Source organism: Amborella trichopoda, chromosome 12 (assembly GCF_054954075.1).
Source record: "Amborella trichopoda isolate Santa Cruz 75 chromosome 12, AtrichopodaSantaCruz75HAP2 v2.0, whole genome shotgun sequence".
Taxonomy (NCBI): domain Eukaryota; kingdom Viridiplantae; phylum Streptophyta; class Magnoliopsida; order Amborellales; family Amborellaceae; genus Amborella; species Amborella trichopoda.
Genome location: NC_142347.1, coordinates 45,559,591 through 45,576,510, shown reverse-complemented (window position 1 = coordinate 45,576,510; position 16,920 = coordinate 45,559,591). Strand labels below are relative to the sequence as shown.

General features: G+C 35.4%; 2 protein-coding genes across 2 annotated transcripts; both read left to right on the top strand.

The window, feature by feature from the left end:
- On the top strand, positions 1–8,169 carry LOC18435444 (glutamate receptor 2.7). Its single transcript, XM_006845489.3, has 5 exons — positions 1–353; positions 1,695–3,046; positions 4,249–4,561; positions 5,311–5,717; positions 7,530–8,169. Exons 1-5 carry the CDS (start codon positions 104–106, stop codon positions 8,073–8,075), a joined length of 2,868 nt encoding a protein of 955 aa, XP_006845552.2. The 5' UTR covers positions 1–103; the 3' UTR covers positions 8,076–8,169.
- Positions 8,170–10,666: 2,497 nt separating this feature from the next.
- LOC148779617 (F-box protein At4g18380-like) lies at positions 10,667–14,914 on the top strand. The gene is made up of 3 exons (XM_088852677.1): positions 10,667–10,775; positions 14,445–14,542; positions 14,597–14,914. The coding sequence occupies exons 1-3, from the start codon at positions 10,667–10,669 to the stop codon at positions 14,912–14,914; spliced, it is 525 nt and encodes a 174-aa protein (XP_088708803.1).
- Positions 14,915–16,920: the final 2,006 nt, after the last annotated feature.

Below are 16,920 nucleotides of genomic sequence, written 5' to 3'. Positions count from 1 at the left end.
TAATGTATTTGTGTTAATATTTCAAGCTTTTGGGTTCTATATGTCCTCAAGCTTTTTGTATCCAACCTTCTAATCAAGAAAGACAGGATGTGGTAGAAGAGAGATGGCGAAAAGTTTTCTTTTGAGTCTTCTTCTTTTGTGCCTGTGCTTCTGTGTGGCAACGGGTAGAGCCCAATCAAGTAGTGTTAATGTGGGGGTGGTTTTGGCCATGGATACATGGATTGGGAGAGTGGGTAATATGTGCATAAGCATGGCCCTTCAAGATTTCTATAAAGAGCACCCCAACTACACCACAACACTACTTCTCTCTACGAGAGATTCAGGTGGAAACGTTGTCCAAGCAGCATCAGCAGGTACTGTCTCTCGCACCCTCTCCCTGGTATAAATGGGTTGGGTTGGGTTTGGATCAGGCCTGACCAACATGTCCATGGTTGGACTTCGAGCCATCGGTTTGGGTCGGGTGAGTTTAGGGTGAAATATAATGTTTTAAAAAATATATTATATGTATTTATTAAGGGAAAAGTTTATATAGAGCGGAGGCTTTAAACAATAAAATTGGAGCCGACCACGAAAATGTCATTAGAAGAGGTTGTTTCGATGTCCAAATTGATGTATGGACATCAAGATGCATGGACATGAGAAAAAAAATAGATTTCAAGCTTTGGAAATAATGTATTTTGTAACACATTTTTGAACTATCAATTTTCAAGATTTTCAAGGTTTCATAGATCTGTCTATCCACACTATTTTTAAAACTTTAAACTTTAGAAATAAAGAAAAATATATATTTCAAGGTTATCACAAAGATTTCCCATATTGAAACCACATTTCTCAACACTATTTGAAGGTAAGCTCTAATTTAATTGTTTAGAGTCTAAGCTTTATACAAACTGCACCCACTTAATAATATAAATTTAAGTTTATATATAAAAATTTATGGGTCCACCAAGACCAAACCAGGGCCTAGAAGATGGACAGGAGTCTGGAACAGACTCGAATTGACACGTTAAGTCAGCAGGTCGACTGATAGCCCGAATCTCTCTTTCACACGCACACTCTCTCAAATGCGGTACTAAGATACATGTACCAACACATTCAAGACAATCCAAAGCACACACCATCTTTTTTGTACCTTACTTGGATATATGTGCAATTTTTGGTGGGTTATGGTCTTATGACAAGGAAAAGTATAGAAGGAGACTATTTAATTTTAGTACAAGGACACAATTATTCATGCTTGTTAGATTTTAAATAATAATAATAATTTTTTGAAATCATCAAATTTGACATCTAATTGCTAATATTCATCGTGACATCATTATAATAAAAGTAAAGGGCCTCACAGTATACAATTCCTGATGATATTTGGTACAATCACACGAATTAATTTTGTTCAAAATTGAGGTCCTCAAGCCTCAAAATACTGTGTTGGTGTGGAAATGCATTTACGTCTCTTAATATGGAATTTGAAGATCTAATATGGTGAAGGTTTAATGGAACGTGGAAAACTTGAAATTTTAAGTCCAATAATGCATCACAAGGTAAACCATTTTTAGGGCGTTAAAACTTTTACCCATATGTACGATGGGTAAGAGGCATTTCGGAAGTAAATGGATTTTTATTTCAATTTTAGAAATAGAGGTTCATATTGTCACTCAAGTTGAATCTTTGTGCTTTGGTTTTGTGTTGCACAGTTGTGGACCTGATGAAGAATTTAGGCGTGCAAGCCATAATCGGTCCACAATCATCTGCAGAGGCCAAATTTACGGTTGATCTTGCAAATATATCCCATGTCCCCCTTCTCTCTTTCTCTGCAACTTCTCCTTCTCTCTCCTCCGTGGATACTCGTTACTTTGTGAGGGCAGCTCTCAATGATTCGGCGCAAGCCAAACCAATTGCTGCCCTCTTCAAAGCCTACGGATGGAGGCAAGCGGTAGCCATATATGAAGACACAGAATACGGAGCCGGATTCATTCCGTACTTAAACGATGCCCTCTTAGAAGTTGGCTCTCACCTTCAACATAGAACTGTTCTTCCTGCCTCGGCCTCGAATGAGCTAATCAATGGAGAGCTCTACAAGCTAATGACTATGCAAACACGGATTTTCATAGTCCATACGACTTCCCCTTTGGCCTCTCGCTTATTTTTACAGGTTCAACAACTCGGCATGATGAGCAAAGAGTATGCTTGGATTATAACTGATGGGCTCTCTGCTTTCTTGGATTCCACTGACCCTTCTGTCATAGCCTCAATGCAAGGGGTTTTGGGGGTGAAAGTATACATAGAAAAGACCAAACGTTTGGCCGATTTCACAACTAGGTGGAAGCTATTTTATAGAGGAGAGTACCCAAATGAAATTGAAATCCCCGATTTAAATGTTTTTGGTTTAAGAGCCTATGATGCCACTTGGGCCCTTGCTCTTGCAGTTGAGAAATCCGGCACAAGAGCGGTCAGGTTCCCTCATCCTATTGTCGGAAAAGTGAACTCAACCGATCTCTCAACTCTAGGAATTTCTCCTGTAGGCTCAAGACTCTTAAATGCCGTCTTAGACACCGACTTCACGGGCTTAACTGGCAATATTCGCTTCGTTAATGGCGAGCTCCAGGTCTCCACTTTTCAGATAATCAATATCATTGGACAAGGAATTAGAGAAATTGGGTTTTGGTCACCAATATACGGCCTCTCATCGAATCTAAATCAAGAAATTCTAAATAAGAAGAACGGTTACTCAGCCGATGTGGCTGATCTCAAACCAGTGATCTGGCCAGGAGAATCAACAGTTGTACCTAAAGGTTGGGTTATCCCCACTAGTGGAGTTAAGTTAAAAATTGGTGTTCCTGTAAGATATGGTTTTAAGGAGTTTGTTAATGTGGAGAGGGACCCTGGTGACAATAGACTGAGGGTGACAGGTTTTTCTATTGATGTTTTCAATGCAGTATTGGAGGTTTTACCCTATGCACTCCCTTATGAGTTTGTACCTTTTGAAAATAGTGAAGGAATAATGGCAGGAACCTATAATGATTTAGTCAACCAGGTTTTTCTTGGGGTAAGTAACCCTTTTGAGATCAAGTATTTGTGGAATGATCTTGTAGAAATCAAATTTATGCTAAAGAGTGTAGGTAACCTTATCAAATATTGGACTGTAGTTGTGACTTGCGACTGCATATTGTGATCCATATGACCATAACAACATCATGTCAATGAGGAAAATAGATTTGGATGGTGACGAGTTTCATACCGGAAAATTCATTAATTGATCTACATATTGGCACCCTCGCTCTATCACCATCCCACATATTGATTGTCTGGAAAAAATCCACATGATCATATTTTTTTTTATCGTATTTCCAAATTTATCACATTATATTTTTCCGTTTTGATCTCATTGGGTCTGAGAGAGGAATCAATGACATTAGAGGGATTTACAAAACACCAAAGGTGGCTTTCAGGGTCAAACCTGCCCTTAAAATGTAGGTTCCTTGTCAAGAAGATCGTTCCTTAGTTATACAATATTAAAGTACTTTTAGGTAGGACTTAATATGATAAAAACGAATTAATTTTTTTGTGGGTTAACTTAGTTTGGCCTAGGGGTTCTGAACCCCAAAACCTACAGTCTATCTGACACTATAAATTATAGTTCAAAAACATTAAAAATTGTAAAAAATTCGAAATTGGAGCTTGCTCAAAACTTAGAAACTAATGTCATCTGTTACATCTGCTTGCATAAGCAAGCTAAGTGTATTTTGTCAAATAATGCCACATCTTTTATAGGGCCTTTTGCACTTATCTTTGGCATATGTTAGGTACTATCCAAGTTAACTTCTCATGTCCAATGTATTATCTCTTTTTGCTAAAACCTTAGTTTATTCCACTATATGAAATAGCTAGAATATCCCAAATTTTAATAATAATAAACTTTAATTGTTAGGGATTTTGGACAAAATATCATAACCCGAAAATTTGCTCAATTTCAGTTATGAAAAGCGACCTTCATCCTTTATTATCTTCAAGTTTGTTACATTTTTTTATTTTTGTTCTCTTTGATTCAATTTTCATGCTTAAGCTTTCTCTTTTAGGTCATACTTTGAACTTATAAGGGAATTTTCATGCAAATAATTTTCTTGGTGTTTGTTATTTAATGTGATACATGTAGTAATTGGTTTTAAAGCAGTGTAAAATATACTTAATTGGTTCTATTAAACATAGATTCTTTTAATTTATGGGCACATATTGGTTGTCTGGAAACAGAAATATGATGCAGTGGTTGGTGATGTGACCATCCTTGCGAATCGATCAAACCATGTCGACTTCACACTCCCTTACACCGAGTCAGGGGTGACTATGATAGTGCCCACGGAGAAGGTTCGGAAAAGTAGTGCGCTGGTGTTCTTGAAACCTTTAACTTTGGAGCTATGGGTAACAACTGCATGCTTCTTCTTCTTCATGGCATTTGTAATTTGGTTTTTGGAGCATAGAATAAATGAGGACTTTCGAGGGCCACCGATCGAACAAGTGGGCAGGGCTCTCTATTTCTCCTTTTCGATGCTCGTCTTTGCTCATCGTATGTAGTCCTCATCCTTATTTTTAGTTTCTTTTGGCATAAATGCTATTACATGAAAGTTAGAGATCATCTAAAAGTTAACTGGATGATGTTTTCATAGTTTTGTTTGGAAGGGACTTTCTAGCATATAGAACTTGAGTGTAAGAGTGCATCTTCGTTCTGGTTTTTGAGAAAAGAAGGCGGTTATCCACCATGAAGAGAAAGGAAAAATGACCTTTGTCACTAGGATTTCTTACCTCAGATACATTACTGTTTTCAGGATCCCACTGACGAAAGTGAAGTTGTTTAATGATTTGGAGCATTTCCATCTGAGAAAAATACATTTAGGCTTCTTGTGGAGAAATACTAACATTTTAAAAATGTAATTAAACACACTGTGCGCTGGATTGCCGAAAGCTCAGACTTTGATTTCATGATTGTTCTAGCATATTCCATGACTTTCATATACTAACTTAAGTCTAACTTTTGGGCTGCTATCTTTTTTTTTTTTTGTCTTTGGTGGGTAGTTTAGTGGGAAAAAGGTCTCTTACTCATGATACGAAATGGAACTCAAGACATCATGATACCTAACACCCTAACCATTTAATAAAGATTCATTTTTAATCAGCCAAATTTCACAGGTAAATTAAACAAAGGAAGAGTGTTGACATATACTTACATATAAGATAATCCAGATTTTACCACTAAAAAAAATGATCGGAATGAAGTCAATAAACTAGATTTTCTAACTTTTTGAAGGTATTCTCCAGGTGATCAGATAAAAAACAATTTGTCACGGTTCGTAATCATCCTCTGGTTATTCGTCTTGCTCATACTTAGCAACAATTACACAGCCAACTTGGCATCGATTCTTACAGTTGAGAGGTCAGAGCCCACCATTACAGACGTGCAAAAATTGATTAATAATGGTGATTATGTGGGCTACCAACGTAATTCATATGTTAAGGATCTCTTGTTAAAGTTGGGATTCTCGGAATCGAAACTAAAGGCATGTGGCACCATTGATGAATATGCAAATGCCTTGTTGATGGGAAGTTCTGGCGGCGGGGTTGCTGCGATCTTCGATGAGATTCCGAAAATCAAACTGTTTCTCGCTTACTACCATCACAGATTCACCATGGCTGGGCCAACTTTTAGAACTGCCGGCTATGGCTTTGTAAGATCTCTCTCTCTCTCTCTAGCACACATATTTTTTCAAATGTTCACATTCACATACATGCACAACCATTACAGTCCCCCGAAAGCACAGGTGAAAGTTATGGTAAAGGAAAAAATTGATGGTAAGGTTGATGTCTTATATTTTAGAATTAAGATGCATCTTAAAAGGCCATTGAAAAAGGCTGTTTTGACGTTGGAAAATTATCTAACCGGTCTTCTCCACATCAAGATGTATGGATATAGGAAAGTAAAAAAAGATTTCAAGTCCCAAAAAAAATACATCATGCAATTCATTATCTGGACCATTCATTTTCTAGATTTTCATGTGTTTATCGGCCTGCTTGTGAACCATTTTTGGGGGGTTTAAAATTTTATAATTAGAGAAAAAATATAATATCTGGCCATTCTAATATTTTTTTATGTTAAAATTACATTTTACGACATCATTTGAATGTAAACTTACTTTGATTTTTTAAAGTTGTAACCTTATGCAAACCACATCCTATGGTAAATACATAAAAAAGAAGCACCCTTACGGGCAATAAACTTGGATTCTTCAGGGAGATGATGCTTGATAATTTGAAGGACACAATTCGCATTCTTCAGGGAGATGATGCTGATAATTTGAAGGACACAATTCGTAGATGTGAGATTTAAAAAAAAAATTGTGTCATCATGAACTTCAGACTTTACTTTTCCTCACTTTTCCTCACAATCACAAATTATCTTCACATAATGATCCTTCCAATAAATTTTCATTTGGAGCTCCATAAAATTGCAAATTCCTTGAATTCAAGCCAATTCAAAATGGAGGACTTGGATCTGACTTTGGGTTGGCAAACTATACGGAACTTTTTTGGAACTCCAAATCAACGTTTTGTTAGGAAAAAGTTTATATAAGGGTGAGATTCTTAATAATCAAATTAAGACTCACTTCAAAAAGTTCATTAGAAGAAGTTGTTTGAATGCCAAAAGTCCTTAATTCAATCACCTCGACTTCAAAATGTGTGGACATGAAAAAATAAATAGATTTCAAGTCTTGAAAATAGTGAATCATGCAACGTATTTTCTAGACCATCAATTTTCACGATTTTCAAATGTTCATAGATATGCTCAATCTACACAATTCTTGAATATTTAAATTTTATAATTAAAATAGAAATAATTTTTCAGGCCATCACAAAGATTTCTAGAACTGATACTTTTTGAAGGTCCCCCTTACTTTGATTGTTTAGGGCCTCACCTTTATCATACAAGCCTTACCCTTATATTTAATGAGACTATTCTTTATGTGGCATCTCTAAAATAAGATTTCAATTGGACCTCCAATTCCCTTAGATTTGTTGCCCATTGAAATGGATGTTGGAGATTCGATTTTGAGATGGCAACATATTTAATGAGACGAGCTGCAGATAATTTTTAATTTTATTTTTTTTATCTTTTATGTACTTTTTTACTTTTTTGTTTTAAGGAAATCATTTTTGAAGAGAGGAAAACTACTATGGGACATGTGGGTCTCTCACCACCCATTTTGAGGAAGGGGAAAATTAAAGCCTAATTATCCTATGGAAAAAAAAAGGTTTTTCCACTAAATTTCCTTAGGAACAAATAATATCTAGAAAATAAAGATAAATTGTTCCTGCATGGAGCTTGCCTAATGATAAAAATAAACAAATAAATAAAATCTTATAGAAGCTTGCCTAATTATTGGAAATTTGCTTATAAAATTATGAGATTATCATTAGCAATTTGTGTGATGTCCATGGTACTCCAAATCACCATCTTTGCACTTGTTCCTCTGGGTCCCCAGGTCCTCCCCAAAAACTCCTTACTACTTTCCGATTTCTCCGCCGCAGTCCTCAACGTAACGGAAGGAGACAAGATGGAGGCCATCGAAAGGGCTTGGTTTGGCAAAAATATAATACAACCAGTTTCTTCACCTGCAACTACTTCAACTGGTCTTACCCTTGATTGCTTTTGGGTCCTCTTCCTCATTGTAGGGATTGCATCCATTGGAGCCCTAATTTGGTTCTCTATTTGCTTGTGGATTAAGAATCACAATCGCTTTGGAGTGGATGAACAGGGTCTATGGCAACAGATGAATGGCATGGGTAGAGTCTTTAATGAGAGGGATCATCCTTCTCAAACTTTTAGCCAAAGAAAGAGAGTAAAAGAAGTGGAGCTCAATAGAGATGTTGCCGTAGCAAATATGGAGAGCCCCTTGAGCATTACTGAAGCAACCACACCAACTCGTAGCTCCTCAGCATCTGAGGAAGATGCCTCTGCCATTGTGCCACTCACACCCTTAGATCATGATGATCATAGTGCACCCACCCCAGGAAGAGATACCCCATAACGTGTACCAATTGCTCAAGGAAAGGTTTATATACTTCCTCTACTGTATAGAAGTTCTATACTTTCCCTACGGTATAAAAGTTCTATCCTTCTCCACACATCTAGATGTCCAATTTAGATCAAATAAGCCTTTGACGGTTTGACCTAGATCTTTCAGATCTGACGGCTAGGTCTGAAGGCTAGGTAAAGGGATAACTATTATGTATAGAATGCTTGCCCATGGCTCCAACTTGCTTTTCATCTATGCTATCTCTGTTTTTCTTTTTTTAGTAACACTTTTTATTAATTGAAGTAGAAAGTGTACAAAGCTTGTGGTAGCACACTCATCATGAATGTTAAGAGCATTGATTTTATATTTTGTTTTTATTTTTCGGTAGTTTAACATTATGAATTGAACTTGGAATTACGAATGCCGACAGGGCCGGATGGCCTGGCCCAGTCAGTCCGACCCTAAAAATCTAGGGCAGAGCCCACAACCAACCCGGTTTGGGCCAGGCCTGGCCTTATTTTTTTAGCTTTTACCTTTAGTTTTTTATTTAATTTTATTTGGCCCGGCCTGCATAGGGCAGGGCCAGGCCCATGGGCATAGGACCGGCCCTGGGCCAAGCCCAACACACGATTCCTACTGAGAGCATGAATTGGTCACGCAAATTTATATGACTACGGGTATATCCCCTGGGCAAATCCAAATGTAGTCAGAGCATAACTAGTCATTAATATCGAATACTATGATAATAAATTTGAGAAAAGGAGAAAGATTTTGAAACCTATTGTTTATTTCAACTTTATTTTTTTTTATGGTTAATTTTGGTCTTTAGTCTTTATACAAAGGACATCGTTTCTATGCGGCCAGCCTGCATATCGTAGAAATGCGGGTTTGGCAATAAATATATTTTTTAAATATAATTTAATCCTAATTTTTAGAGTATATATAACCTTTAACATAGAGATCATGAATATGAAAAAAAAAAAAAAAAAAAATTGAAAACTAAAACTAATAAGTGAAAATGGCCTCTACCTCCCTCCCCTAAATTTTCATCCCTATTAGCCCCTTAGAATCACCAAAATCCCTTGTACCCCCTCAAGTTTAATACTTTGAGACCATTAGCCTCGTACTTATATTTTTTTTTGGTTTTTTTACAAATATGATCACAAAAGGCTAAACCCATACAATAGTCATATGTAATTTTTTTTTGTGACTTGATATACAAATTTTATTGATGATGATGATGATGATAATAATTATTATAATTAATAATAATTATTATTATAGTTAATAATAATTATATTAATAACAATAATAATTACATTAATAACAATAATAATATTTAATTATTAAATATTTCATCTCTTATAAGTATTTTGAAAATTTTCTTTACTTAAATAAATAAATAATAATTCACTAACAATAGTAATAAAGATCTTGATTAATCAATTTCCAAGTTCAAAAGATACGTCATTATATTTTTAAAAAAAAATCAGTTTTTTTTCATGTCTAAATTCATAGAGCAGGGTCTACAGAGGTAAGATTCGTTTTAGGCAATGGAAGAGAAAGGAAAGAAGGTTGTAAAATAAAATATCTAATTTGTAAAAAGAACAAAGAAAAGCATAACCCCAAAATTTTAAACTTGAGAGGGTACGAGAGATTTTTGTGAACCCAAGGAGGGGGGTAGAGACTATTTTTCTAAATAATAATTATATTAAGAAAAAATTTGGACCGTTAGTTACAATTGTTTCTAGATGAACCACCTATTTGCATCTATCTTTAATATGGATGCTTTATACTTCTGGACCGCATATTGTAGAAATGCGGCCCAACCTGCATGAAACAATTTTCCTTATACAAATGCTTAGTTTTGGACTAGTTTTTATTTTCTTTTTCTTATTTATATTTTTGAGTTGCAAAATATGAATCTAAAACCGATAATGCATCAAGAGCGATTAAAGATGTCTTCAGATCCTCTATGAGATGGACTTTTAGAAAGGGACTACATTTGAATTGGACCACATCCAAACTTTTCCAATATGTAAAATATGGGTGGGCAAACCAACCCAATCAAAAAAGCTAACTACATTTACCTAAAGAAAACATTAAATAATGTTCATGACAAAGAGTAATATTCTAAAAATACATTATTCTTTTTTTATTTTAAAAAAATGGAATTATGAATTAGGTAAAAGAATGTAGTGTTTATTTCCAGTTGTCGAAATGAGTGATTAAAAAATCACGAAGCCAGCTCGGACTAAAATATTTTATCCCATATCAGAATTCTCAGTAAAACGGATGAAATGAAACAATAAAATTGTTTCAGTCCTCCCCCTTTGAATCTTTTTTTCTTACTTTTCTTTGTTAAAAGTTCCCAATTCCCAATTCCCACTCGAAAAAGTTAGTGTAGAACCAGGAGCCCCGGGATCGGACCGTAGTCCACCTTTCCAATCACTTGTCAACACTTTAACCAAACATGCTGAAGCCTACATAAGTACATTTTAGCACACCAAGTAAATAAGACTGTTTTGATTGAGACTGAATAAATGTCTTCACATTCATGGATTTGAGAGAACAGTCCTGAGAAGAATTTTACCATCTAATAAATGGTGCTTACACTTTCCAAGTATTGTAAATTACCAGAAGGAGCAACTTTAGCTACCTTCATTTTGGTAAGGGTGCCGTTGGCATTCGGAAGCATCCGTAGCTGTAGAGGTATGGTGCACCTTCAAAATTTTATCACGGTATATAATTTTGATGTAATATTTTGTTAAGATTATCTCAAAATCTATTTTTATATCTAATTATAAAATTTTAAATTTTAAAAATGGTTAAAATCAAGTAGATCTATAAACATATGAAAATCTTGAAAATAAACGGTGTAGATAATATGTTGTAAAATGCACTATTTATGAGCTTTAAAATCTTTGTATTTTTCATGGTCATACATCTCAATGTCGAGATGATCAATCAAAGGGTTTTTCAAAATTAAAACTACCTTTTTTGATGGATTTTTTAGGTGCATCCGTAGTTCTACATTATAAGGTTGCATCCTTATATAAACTTTTTCCTTTTGGTAATGGACATCTTAATTTTAGGTTTATTCTTTATTTTTGCATTGTTTAGAACCACTTCCTCCATTCAGGACTCCGGATATTTCCATCATGGGCTCCTGGAATTTTCTTTCTTTTTTTTTGTTCTAACCCTATATTGAAAGGGCAAGTTTGTCTCTCTCTTGTATAAAATAAAAATTAGAGAGACTGAGAGTCAAGTTTCACAAATTTTTGGGTGTTTAGGAAGAGGTCGAAGATGAGTGGAAATCAATATTTTGTTTTGCAAAAACTGAAAAACGAAAATTAAAATAATGAATGAGAATCATTGTAATACTCATTTGTACCCTTGACAGTGAAACTCTTGGACCGCCCTCGGTCATACCATAGTTATCAGGTCATGGACTAGTAATATATTCAATCGATTTTATTTCAAAAAGCCACGGGAAAAATTCCGGTAAAAAATATAAATCGCCAAAAGAAAAAAAGTTATAAAATTGTGAATATTTTGGATTTGGGAAAAAAAAACATAGTAAAAAATCGGATATGTGAAGACGACATATTAAAGATTCAAACTTGGGTGAGTAGAGAGAGAAAGACAGAGGGGGGCAGGTAAAGAGAGAAGGTGGATAGAGAGAGGTGGATAGAGTAAGAGAGAGATTGAGAGGGAAAGGGTAGTTTAGTTTTTAAATAATTTACTTTTTTATTGAGGTAAAAACAAAAAAAAATAGTTTATAGTGTGATATTAAAAAGTATTGGGAAATGAAATGCTTATAAAGTTCATTTTGGGGGCATCTATAATTTTCCCTTAAATTTGACATATGATCGGTTGATTGTGACTTCCTTACTATGAATAAATGGTCTCATTGTGTAAAAATTCATAGAACAATTCCAAATTTTGACATTTTTTTAAGACAATGTCAAGATTATACTGCCTAATTAAAATGAATGGTATCGATTACTACAACTTTATTTCTACAAGAAGGCTTTCCACCTTATATGATTTTTTTATTACTATATTTTGATAGTTATTTTTTAAAAAAAATCTAAGTTAGTATTCTTATACTATAAAATCATAATAATTACTAATATAAAATTATAATAATTATAACTTAAAGGGAAAGCTTTCTATGTGACCCCACCCATATATAAATTATATGTAACCCCAATTCTTAGCCGTTTGATTTGAATTGATAGCTAAGATGGCTCATGTCATGCCAAAATATTATCTAATTTTTTATTTTTTAAAAAATATTTTTGAGTGAAATTTGAGTCATCCCATCCTATTATTGGATCACAACTAGCAAAATGATAATAATAAAGGATTGTATACCATGAGACCATTTACATTTGGTACATTGACGTCACAATTATTTTTAACCGCCTGACATGAAATTTGATAGCTTTGGTATGTCATAAACTTCGAGTTAAATTTTTTTGAACTTTGAGCTTGATCAATGAAATAAATGCAGCCACTCAAAATCCAATGGTCAATATTAATTTTGACCACCTTGTAACAATCAAATAAATGCAACTGTCAGTACTTATGGACTATGAGCACATAAATCATAGTTGCATATTCCCTGGTTCTCTTCAACGAAAGCTTCACTCGTTTTCGTGGAGGACAAAGTGTTGGAGAGGCCTCGGGCCTCTAAATTTTTGGAGCATGGCATGCGGCCATGTATCATTTTTTGTGACAGCTCTCTTTTAGTTCTTAGCTAAGCCAAGTCTACATCGAGGGAGAAGAGGGCTTTATGGACTTTTCCAAGCCAACTATGTTTGATGTACTGGTCAAAAGCTCGTGTGGAGTGCTCCTGCATGACCATATTATTAATTTTCTTTCTTCTAAAAAAGGTTGAATTCATTTTAATAAATCCATTTTAAGATGCGAGTTTTTTTAAAAGAAGTTGAATTCTAGTTCGTGTTTAGGCTTGTTTAAAAATTAGACTTGGTTCCGTAATTAGGATTTTATTCTTTTAAGTGGATCCAAACTGCACATGAACTTTTTTTAATATTTCTTTTCATTTTCTTGGGGTTGGAACTGTTTTGGAAGGCACTTAGATGTGGAAACTGAAATTCCACAGTATGGAATCCCACTAGGAAGGAGTATCCATCCGGCTAGAAGGAAAATAGTGAGCAAAAATAACAAACTAACATGGAAAATTCATACAAGTATAAACAACACATGAACACAAAGGTACTTTTGTGCGCTGAAGCTTTAAACCCTACGGATTGATTTTTGGCAAATAAAGCATAAAAAATTATAATCGACAAAAAACAAGTAACAAACAAGAAAAACAAATCAGGAAATAAATAACAAAAAAATGACTCCAGGATTTAGAGGTTCGCCACAGACGTGACTGTTAGAATTCGTGGGAGTCTGCTCTGATACCATGATAGAATTCATGGGAGTATACATGCAAAAACATTAAAAGTAGAGAGAAGAAGAGAGAACACAACATTTACGTGATTCAGGCCAAAGCGTTACGTCCATGGATCCAAAGCCCAACGGGCTACATCTTCACTATTTTGGATGGATGTTTGCATCAATAAGTACACCTCTATATAAAAAGGACAATCACACAATTCTAAGACATAAATATGGTATGATTCTTGGAGATATAGGTAAATAGTAGGAGGCATTATCACCAAACTAACTTGAAAACCAAGTTACTTTGACTTGATCACTTCTTATCTTCAAGATATATATATCTATACATCCATAATGTTGTATATCAATATGAGCCCTAGATATCCATATCCTAACACTCCCCCTCGTACTCAAGATGCTTTCACACAAAACAGCTAGAGTTTGAATAATACTAAGTTGTCAAAAACGAGTAGTGCTCTTCAGATTATGTGAACAATAAACACAAAAAATAGCATATCTCAAGAACAGATGGCCTCACGAGCAGCCTCACATGAATAGACAGCCTCAAGAACATCAGGGATCGAGTAACGAAAAATTCGATCAATAGATAGGATCGAATAAGGGAACGAAATTTGATCATCTCACAGGATGGAGCAATGGAAAACTCCATCATCTAACAGGATTGAGTAATGGAAAACTCAATCATTAAATATAAGCATCCAGAATATACAGGATCAAGTAAAATCGATCATCACACAGGATGGAGTGACGAAAAACTCCATCATCCAATAAGATTGAGTAACGAGAAACTCAATTATCAAACATGATCAAGTAAAATAAAACTTGATCATCAAACAGGATCGAAAGATTTGATCATCAAACATAAGGCACTTGGAAGAGCCAATAAAAATCAAAGGTGTCAATCCAAAACCTTTGAAACACCGTCATCTTTAGCAATCACAGATCCTTGCGACTTGCTCCCACAGGTAGATAACGCTATTGTTATGATAGATTGTGTCAACTCTAATGAAGAAACAGGGATATCAGGAAAGGGGAAAGGGGTTTTCAGCATTTTTTTTTAGTTTTTTGTACACAATTTCTCAAAGCCATTACAGGTTCTGCAACACCTTTTAGGCTTAAGAAAAACTGGTTTAACCGAAGTATCTCACCATTCTCCCAATGAGGTTTTGAAAGATTTCACTGAGATCCAAAGCATTATAATTGTTCTTCCTGATGGTGAATTGGGGATTGAAGAGGGGGTTTTGTTGAAATGGGAGGCAGATTTTGGTTCAACATTGGAGAGTTGTGTGATTTTAGGTGCCTCTTCTATTACAAACCAAGAGAAAACTAGTGTTTCCTTTGAAGAAGATGCCTTTGTTTCTGACAATAACCCTGGGGCAATTGAAAATGGGGCCAATTTCCCTGGCCCTTAGCCGGAGGTAAAGAGAGAGAGTTGCAGCGCCCCAGAGATCGTCGTATAGATAAGCCATGCATTATTTGGGGCAATTTGAGGAACACTATTGCAGGAAGCTCTCGATCCTCGTGGGAGCAAGTTGCTTGGATCTGTGTTTGCTAACAATCACGGTGTTTCAAAGGCTCTGGGTCTGTGGACGTAAGGCTTCAGCCTGAACCACATAAATGTTGTGTTCTCTCTTCTTGTATCTTCATTCAATTTCTGTGCATGTATGCTCCCACGCAATCTACCGTAACAAAAACGTTATCTACCTGAGGAATTAGGGCATGGAACCTCTTTGACACAACACAACATCGACCTAGAGCTTTAACATCCCCGATCTTGTTTAAAACCAGTAAAAGAAGAGAATCAGGTAGCCTATCAAAGTGTTCCAACTGAGAAGACGATGATGGCTTACTTGTTACCACTGAAAGTTTTCTAGCAAGATCTTTTCGATGTGTTTCAGGAATCTATCACACAAATGAGACGCTATTTTGATCACCTCTGCAACTTTTTCCGGCCAGATTTCTCTAGCAAGATCAGCCACGAGAGCCATGGCTACAAATGACCCTCAGCAGAGATAGAGCGAGTGTAAGAGTGGGCAACTCAAACCCTATTCCACCATAACAGTGGGAAACGTCCAACGTCTCTGCAGATCTAGGGTTTCGTGAACAGGCCTTTTCCTTTGGCATTTTCTTTCTCCTATATTTTTTTTTTGTATTTTAGAGAGAGAAGGTGATTCCAAAGGGATCCGCGTATTCTCACAAAGATCTGAGTATTTGTAAAAGTGGACTGCCAATATATTTATTAAGAACTTGGATAAGGCAATTGATAACAAGGCACTTCATGAAACATTCTCTGCCTTTGGGAACATCCTCTCAAAAATGAAGCAAAGAATGAGAGAGAAATAGGGACAGCTTCAACTCGTTCCACGACTATGGACGAACACACCTGGACCATGATCAAGAGAGACGAAGCAACGCCGGCGAACCCCCGTGAGCAAGCAATAGATCCCTATTGATAGATTATCCTGCTCTGATACCATGTTAGAATTTGTGGGAGCCTGCTCAAATACCATATTAGAATTCGTGGGAGCATACATACACAAACATTAAATGGAGAGAGAAGAAGAGATAACACAACATTACGTGGTTCAGGCCGAAGCTTTACGTTCACTGATCCAAAGTCCAATGGGTTACATCTTCCCTATTTTGGATGAATGTTTACACCAATAAGAACCTCTATATATAGAGGACAATCACATAATTATAGGAGATAAATATAGTATGATTCTTGGAGATAGAGGTAAATAGTATGAGGCCTTATCACCAAACTAACTTGATGACTAAGTAACTTTGACTTGGTCATTTCTTATCTTCTAAATACCTAATATTATCAAGAGATATATACCCATACATCCATAATGATGTATATCAATATGAGCCCAAGATATCGATATCCTAGTAGTGATTATATCTACGGGCGAAAACGATCGATATTTTTTACTAAATCAAATAGATAAAATTATAAGGTAACTTACTTGAGTGAACCAAAGACTCAGTCTCTCACCAAGCCTTCTTCTCTACAATTTTTTTTTTCTCCAAAAGCCCCCAAAAGTTTCCCTTTATTTTTGCATATCTTTTTTTCTCTCTCTAAATAACCCAATAAATAGAAAAAGCAAATCACTCAAAAGAGGCACGTACTTACGTCTATACCTTTTTCTACTTTTTATAGAAACTTAACTTTATCTTTTCTATGGACCCATGTTTATCCTAATCCAAATACATCTTAAAGAAAGATAAACGAAACACTCAAAATATAGGCCCCTTGATGCCCATATATCTTTGCATATTAGAGATATCCATATATGGTTGTTTTCTAAAATTGTGAGATCAAGGTACCACTAAATATGGAAATCTAGAGATATCACCGGCTTTGTTTGGAATGCAAGGCACATCAACAATTTTCCACATTGGCTTGAATTCT